The sequence below is a fragment of the Corvus moneduloides genome, chromosome 1 (assembly GCF_009650955.1).
Source record: "Corvus moneduloides isolate bCorMon1 chromosome 1, bCorMon1.pri, whole genome shotgun sequence".
Taxonomy (NCBI): Eukaryota; Metazoa; Chordata; class Aves; order Passeriformes; family Corvidae; genus Corvus; species Corvus moneduloides.
Window position 1 is genome coordinate 109,042,447 of NC_045476.1, and position 8,615 is coordinate 109,051,061.

At 45.2% G+C, this 8,615-nt stretch overlaps 1 protein-coding gene across 1 annotated transcript; it reads right to left on the bottom strand.

Annotated features, from left to right (window-relative positions):
• Nucleotides 1-624: 624 nt before the first annotated feature.
• On the bottom strand, nt 625-8,615 carry TUBB6 (tubulin beta 6 class V). Its single transcript, XM_032121580.1, has 4 exons — nt 8,498-8,615; nt 7,795-7,903; nt 6,566-6,676; nt 625-2,226 (listed from the first exon to the last, which is right to left on the bottom strand). Exons 1-4 carry the CDS (start codon nt 8,552-8,554, stop codon nt 1,163-1,165), a joined length of 1,341 nt encoding a protein of 446 aa, XP_031977471.1. The 5' UTR covers nt 8,555-8,615; the 3' UTR covers nt 625-1,162.

The following is an 8,615-nucleotide window of genomic DNA, read 5'->3' on the forward strand; positions in this document are numbered from 1 at the left end:
GTTCTCTGGTCGAGGCTCTCTAATGGAGAAGGGCTGTTTAATTGATATGAGCAGAAACATAAAGCATGCAAATGCCCAGAAGTCACTTTGTCAGCTGGCTTAGGCAGGGACCTTTCTGGCTTGGCTTTAGTGTGGGCAGATAAACCTGTTGTTCGTCTTTCATTTTGCCATCTGTTTTGAATATTGTGGATAACTGCTCTTGTACTTTAACCTTTACCTGCCCAGTTGTTTTAACCTATCTTGGTAGCAATAGATGCACAGCATCTATAGGCGTGGTGAACTTGCAAACCCAGGTCGTGAGATCTGCTGGCACACAGCCTATGTCCCCTCTCCCACCATGATATGTGGAATACCTGGATTTCAGCTACATGGGCTGGGTGAAATAGAGTCAGGAATAGCATCTGCAGCTGGTGATAGCCAGGAAGACAGGACCAGCAAGATATTGGGGTGCCACTTTAAACCCCAGGGATTCATGAAGAACACATCACAAATGGAGGGATTTCATACGTATCATCTGTGATTATTCAGCAGCAACAAGTGATGAAGTCACATAACACAAATCCAGCCTCTAGCCTGCAGCTCACTGGATATTTATGCAGCATTGACTGCCCAGAATGCTTCTGCTTGACAGGATGCTATTGAATTTTATTTTATTTTTAGAGGACTGGAATCAAATATCACTGTTAACAGTTACTGTACAGAATATCTAAAAACTTTTTATTATGAATAAATTTTGTTTCTGGCAGTTCAGTATTGTACATTTGGTACAGAATGAATACTCCAAGCTCACAAGATTTTCTTACCCATAATTGGATGAAAATAGTGCAGCTCTAATTTGTAGATTTTCATGCCTATTTTACGTCTTCTCTTCTACAGCTTTAAGGATGACAACCCTAAGGAAAAAAGATTCCAAACTAGCAATCTCCATGTTCAGACTCTTAGGCCAAAGTCTTAACTGAATGCCCTACATTTGTCTCATGAATAGGTTTCCAGAAATGCTGAATGTTCTCAGTGATCCAAATGGACTCCAAAGAGCACTTCTAACATCTGAAATTCTTTTTTTTTTTTTTTTTTTTTTAAATGTAAGTATGTATTTACAAGCCTAATTATCAGAAATCCAGATCTGAGAATTTGGCCTGGAAAAATCATGCACCTAATTTTTTTATTCATTGATCTCTTCTTCATCATCTTCAAATGCTTCCTCTCCATCATTTGCTGTTGCTTCCTGGTATTGCTGATACTCTGAAACCAGGTCATTCATGTTGCTTTCTGCTTCTGTAAATTCCATTTCATCCATTCCCTCTCCTGTGAACCAGTGGAGGAAGGCCTTTCTCCTGAACATGGCAGAAAACTGCTCCGAGATCCTTTTGAAGAGCTCTTGGATGGCAGTGCTGTTGCCAATGAAGGTGGAGGCCATCTTGAGGCCACGGGGAGGTATGTCACACACTGCCACCTTGACATTGTTCGGGATCCACTCCACGAAGTAGCTGCTGTTCTTGTTCTGGATGGCCAACATCTGCTCGTCAACCTCTTTCATGGACATGGGGCCGCGGAAGACGGTGGCCACTGTCAAGTACCGGCCGTGCCTTGGGTCACAGGCTGCCATCATGTTTTTGGCATCGAACATCTGCTGGGTGAGCTCTGGAACGGTGAGTGCTCGGTATTGTTGGCTGCCTCGCGCCGTCAAAGGAGCAAAGCCTGGCATGAAAAAGTGAAGGCGCGGGAAGGGGACCATATTTACTGCCAGCTTCCGGAGGTCAGCATTGAGCTGGCCTGGAAAACGCAGGGATGTGGTTACCCCACTCATGGTGGCAGAGACCAAGTGGTTTAAATCACCGTATGTGGGAGTGGTGAGCTTCAGGGTGCGGAAGCAAATGTCATACAGAGCTTCATTGTCAATGCAGTAGGTTTCATCCGTGTTTTCAACCAGCTGGTGGACCGAAAGCGTAGCGTTATAAGGCTCCACCACTGTGTCAGAAACCTTAGGAGAAGGCATGACACTAAAGGTATTCATTATCCTGTCTGGATATTCCTCTCGTATCTTGCTGATGAGCAGGGTTCCCATGCCAGACCCTGTCCCTCCTCCCAGGGAGTGAGTGAGCTGAAATCCTTGCAAGCAATCGCAGTGTTCACTCTCTTTTCTTACTACGTCAAGGACAGAGTCAACCAACTCTGCCCCTTCTGTATAGTGTCCTTTAGCCCAGTTGTTTCCTGCACCAGTTTGTCCTAAAATAAGATACAACAGGGAAAGAAAATATACAAAATTATTGGCAAGGTTTGATATCAGCACGCTAAATGGACTCACATCTGTAACAAAAGCTGCTATAAATCTGTCAGGTAGATAACTGTGCTCTTCAGTTTTGCCTACAAATATTTCTGGAAGTATCAACAAACTTTTTATATAGTCTCCGGCAGTTTTCATTAATGCCTTTGGGTGTTTTTTTTTTTTTCCTTTGTTGTCATTTTACCTTCCATAAATGCAAAGATGGCATTAACTCCTTGTTTTGAAAACTTTCACACTCCCAATCCTGATGATTCTGTAAGCACAAGATGACTGTTTAATACTTAAATACTTTCTGTCTGTAAGGTCCATGATGCATGCAAAGCTAAATCCCCGATACAAATCTCAATGAAAATGAGAGGTTCTTGGTCTGTTCTTGTGAGTCACAGAGAAAACATAGTCATTCAAGAAAAACCTGGGCTGCAGAATCCTATTTAACTTGTCATGTCAGGAACTACAGCTTTTTAAATTTGCGGTTACCTAGCCTGAATGAAAACAGTGATCAACAGAAACTTCAGGGACATTTTTTCAAAAGTTTGGAAGTCGAGTGCCTTTTATGTTTTACTCATTTCCTTACAAACTCACTGTTCTTCAGGATATGCAAAATGACTTGCAAAATTGGATTACTGATATTTCGGAGAAGTGATGAGCCCTTTCTTTTCTCCCTAAGGCTTCCATTTTTGTTTTATGTGCCACTCAGTTTATTAAGATAAACAGTGTGGATCATTTGCTATGTCACTCTTTTGTTATTGCTTAGATAACAAGGAGGATTAAATTGGGGAATCAGTTTTTTAGTAGTCCTGTTCCTCACAGTGACTGCTATACACATACATTGTACCACTGAACTCACTTAGGGTACTCCTGTGAGTGGTATTCAGACAGAGCAATAGTTTCAGAATTAAGTATAGAGCTGGCACATTCTGTGTTGTTCCCCAAGACCTTTCCCTCCCTTCCTATTACCATGTCTGATTTCAATTCCCAGGGCACTGTGTTGGTGCCAAACATATGAACCAGGGAAACTGCTGGCTGGGACACTTTTGAAATACTATACACTTTTTTTTTCCACTGCATAAATGCTCAGTTTCCTCATGGTGTATTTGGTTAGTTAATGCATTGTTCTGTATGTTGCTATATTTTTCTCTCTTTGAGCCTAGGGAGCTCAGCACTTCCTGTCCAGCTGGGCAAAGCAAAAAGTCATATCCTTCCAGCATTAAATATGTTTGTAAGCACCTGCAGTCTGCTTGAGCAGATCCCCTACCACAGATAGGGAAGCACTTCAGGCTGCACACAAAAAAGCAGACATCACTCCAAAATGCAGAAGGCATTTATCTCCTAGTGGACATAAATTCTGATTTTAGGACAACTATCAGCTACTCCTGTGGCAACACTACACTTCTTCCACTAGTCAGCCATGTGTTAGGGTCTCCAGTGTTTTCATTGGAGGTTTCCTGCTTCTACACCCAGTTACCTTATACTTCCAGAACCACTGGCTCTACAGCACTGTAAGACTACTACAACACAGAACCTGTACAAGCCCTGGAAGCTCTAGACTTCTTACCCCATGACAATACTGTGCAGTCTGGAGGTGCTGTGGCTCTGACAAGGCTGCCACAAACCTGGAAATCATGATCATGATCCTGTGAAACTCTACCAGATGCCCTCCACTTATCAGGTACCTACCTGACCTCTGAAAACCTAAGGCAAACACATAAAAATGATCAAATTTCACCAGGACTAAACTCTCTTGGTGGAAAATGAGCCTGTGCCCACAAAACTCAGGACCTGGCAAATCTTTTGCCAATCCTGGAAGCCCATCCCCAGCATTCTGCATCTGTCATTTGCTGGGATCTAAAGAAGCCTACACGAAGCAATCCCACCACTTATCTGCACTCCTGGCACCTCCAGATCCTTCTGTCACTATTTCTGTCTCCAACACACTGTAGGGTTATCACACATGTTCAGGTTGAACTGTGCATGCAGAGAAGCCATTTGTCTAACAGTGATTATTTTTTAATCCCTAAAATGGCACTTGTTTCCTACAGTCTTCTTTCACTCCCCTACTCTCTTCACTGCTCAATATAAGATAAACCTGGTAAAAGAGATCAGTAGCTTGCATATTAACACTTAGAAGCCTGGTGTGAACAGCCCTGCTCCAGAACTTGCCTTTGATTGCCAGACAGCTATTTTGTGGTAGCCCCCATCAGTTCATATTAATTAAATTGGAGTGGTATCTCTGTAGCAAATCTAGCAAGGATGTACACAAGAAAAGAATGACAAATGCAAAAATGTGCAAATGAAAACTGGTTAACAGGAGGAGACACATCAGAGTTCAGAGCAGCTCCTGGTGGGCAATTCTGTGCTGCCAGAAGGCCAGGAGGCCTGCTGCTCTCATTTAGCAAGATCATTCCACCTGCAGTTCTTCACCTTTTAAATCACTACCTTGTCAATACACACGTCAAAGTATGAGGATTGTTTTGTGTCCATCTCAGATCTCTTACTGGTTTGATATAAAATTCCTGTATCTGGAGTGTGTGACCCTGTATTCAATACACCTGCATCAAATCCTGATTGATGGTCTGTGGTTACTTGCTGTGGAGACATGGGCACATGCAGGTTTATACAAACAGAGGTGGAAAACATCCTCATCAGAATGAGCCCACACAGCCTGGGGTACAGCAAGTGTGGGACTGCCAGCTTCTGCCACAAAATCCTTTGTGGGCCCAGGCCAGATTTTTAAAAGAGAAAACAAAATGCTTTGTTGGCTTTTGACACAGAAGATCATTACTTCAGCGCTCAGCCATTCTACATTATTCAGCAGGTTGGGAGGACAGTGCCTGATGCTGGCAGGGGCCTCTGTCAGATACAAGTTGATCACATGCTGTTGGTTCATTGTTATCTTGACAGGAAGGGACTATAGCAAACTGGACTATTGTTGAAGACATTCTGAATTGATTTTGCTCTGGTTTTACTGGTGGTGTGCCAAACTGTAAAGCTCCAGCTCAGGTATTTCCATAGGTCAGGTGAATTCACATTCAGAGGGCCTGTGTGGTTCATGCAGGTGAAAGGGAATGAAAGGAAAAAACCTGAATACAGAAACAGACTTCATAAAGCTGCCTATGTCCACAGCTTTTCTCCCTAGGCTTACTTCTACTTGTAACTTACAGCTCCTTTGTGAGAGACCCTTAGCATCATTGGCAGGGAGTTTACAGGAGAACAACATGGATAGCATAAAAGTTTTAAGTCAAAGAGTTAAAGAGTTCTGTATGGCTTTTTGACTCTGACTCCAACCCCAACAACCCAGACTTACGTTTGTTTTATACCACCCAAATAATGTTTATCTTTCCTCTGGCTGTCCCTGGCATTGTTCCTTCCTTATGTTAACACAACATACCAAACTAAGTTCCAGCCTAAGCTTGCCTTGTCAGGAGGAAATGTGTTTGTGGCTAGTGCAGACTTGGAAAGCAAAAGGACATGAAAGTTCTCATGGTTGCTTTCATTCAGACTTCCTGTTTCAGCAAGTGGCTCACTTAACTTCCACATGCTGTTTCTCCTTTAAAGCAAAGGGACTGATAATGCTTCTGTACTTCATAAGGATGCTCTGAAAGGGTAATGTGCATTTTTAAGCTTAGATGGAAAGTACTACAGAAGTCCAAAGTAAAGCAGCAAAAGCGAAAACAACCCTCTGCAACAACACTGCAAAACCAGAATGTCTCCACACACTCTCAGACTGCTCCTCATTATGCTAGAAAATAACCCAGTAACTGTCTACATATGTGTTTTCCATATTACAGCTGATCTTCTTTCACTGCTACTATACTGCAAGGATCTGCGGAAAAAGTTTAATTACACAGCCTAAAAACAATTTAGTGCTCAAGCATTTAATGTGAATTCAAGTGAGGAGTAGCCTGGTTGGTTTGTGGTTGAGGCTGCCCCCCCACCCCCACTCCATTTTCTGCGGAATTTCCGTGCATTTTGTTGTGAAGAACTGGCCTCAGGATTTCTCTGGAGTTCATTTATGTGGAAAGCAAATATATTTTATCTGAATACCGTAGGAAACTTTCAGCAGTTTGCTGCTAACTGAAGGAATGGTCAACAGAGGAATGACTTTTTCAGTTAATGGGATCTTTTGGCTGGCTTACAGATACTTATAATTCCGTTGTTAGGTATTAGGATTTCTCAGTAGGATCACTTCAGAACAGGAAGACTGAATGCTTTTTGACCATTCACGTGGTAATCAAACAGCTGTTGAAGAGCCTTGTTTTTTAAAAGGAAACATCCACATACCAAAGATGAAATTATCGGGCCGAAAGAGCTGACCAAAAAGACCAGACCGCACACTATCCATGGTTCCCGGCTCCAAGTCCAGTAAGACTGCTCTTGGTACAAATTTGTGGGCTACAATAAAAAGGAAGCATGCCCTTAATGTCCAGAAATAAGTCAACAGAGTTATAGCTTTTAACACACAAATATATCTCATATTGTTAGTCTAATATATAGTTCATACATATATAAGTACTTCCTATGCAGAAAATCATGGTGGTGAAAAACCCAGCTCCATAGGAGCAAATCAATTCAGCTTGAAAAACAGACCTGAGATAATTTGGGTTCTACAGATATACATTTTGTAAGCTCTTTATTAGCAATAGATGTGAGGGAATTTCTGATTTAAAAAAATGGTTCACTTGTTCTTTATAAGAAAGTAGGTAATCTTTTCTGTGCATATCAGGGTGAGTGAAGTGCTTATGTTCAAATGATCCTAATACATCTCACAAGCTTTTATGCTTGAGGATTCTCCTCCACTGAAAGAGCTACTTGGTGTACATGGTAAACAGCAGTAGTCAGCACATCTACCACAAAGCACAAAATAAACAACCTGTGTCAAGTTGAATTTGTCCAAGGAAACTCAGGTAAATAATATGAATTAACCCCAGCTGGACAAAAGATGAAACATTCATACTTGCAGGTTCATGTCAACAGACTGAAGGACTCCAGATCCCCATTTTGCACTGCTAACACCTTTCAACAGCAGACGGACTCAGAGGACTTGGATGATTTTTGGCATCTTAGTCATGAATCCCTGCTCAGCTCTCTGTTACCTGTGGCCTAACACTCTCATTCATGAGAATGAAAGACAGAGTACTACAGATGCGGGCTCAAACAACCAACAGGTTAATTTGGAGTAATTGAACGGATGCATCTGGTGAAGTAATCACACATTAGAAGAGCAAACGCGTACTGTAATGCTAAATAGTAAACAAACCTCCACCTCCAGACCCTAAGGATAGCCCCTTGCGCCACGTCTCTGTGCCTGGGGAGATAGCACCCAGCCATCTTAGTACTTTGGAAGAAAGTAGATAATATTTTCTGTTGCGCCGGGCACAGCTGAGGGGCTGGTGGCATGTGAGGAGTGCGGCCAGATGTGCAATATGGCTTTATGAGCCCGTCGTCTTCTGATTCCTGTGCCCCTTCCCACGGAGTCCCCTGTCCCGAACCCCTCCCGGTCCCACACTTACAAGATGATTCATTATAGTAGACATTGATCCTTTCCAGCTGCAGCGCTGAGTCACCGACATAGCCTCCGGCTGGGTCAATGCCATGCTCATCACTTATCACTTCCCAAAACTAAGGGAGGAAAAGCGAGAAGTGGGTTGGGAACTTCGCAGCGGAGCCCCGGGGGCCCTGCCCAGCGCCCGGGCCGGGGGCGGCGGCGGTGCCGCGGCAGCTGCCGGATTCCTGGCGTGCCCGCCGCCCCTCCCTGCCCGCGCGGCAGCGGGAGCCGGGCGGGCACCGGGATTCAAACCCAACGGACGAGCGGCGCCCGCGCGGCTCCGCGCCCGGACGGGCCGCGGCGGCTCCGCGTCCGCAGGGGCCGCGCAGGCTCTGCCGCCCTCCCCCGCTCCTCAACCGCAGCCTGGCGGCTCAAACATAGTTTTAGAAATAATTTTTAAAAACCTGTCCCGTTTGGTTTCGGTACTTCCCAAGGCCTTTTATGGTCACGGGGAGCGCAGCGATGCGCGATGTCCCGGGCGCGCCCGGCGCCGCTCGGCAGCGGCTCCTCGGGGCACGGGCGGCCGCGGCGGCGAGCGGCTGGCACAGCCCGGCCCCGGGGATCCAGCAGCCCCGGGGGGGGGGGGGCCCAACAACCCCGGGGAACCACCGGGCGCGTCCCCTGGGCGCTCAGAGGCTCCGCAAGCGGCGGGTCCCCTCCAGGCTCACCTTAGTCCCGATCTGGTTTCCACACTGTCCCGCCTGGATGTGCACGATCTCCCTCATGGCTGCGCCCCCGCTCGCCCCGCCGTGCGCCCGCTGCCCCGCCGCCCAGCCCGGCTGTGCG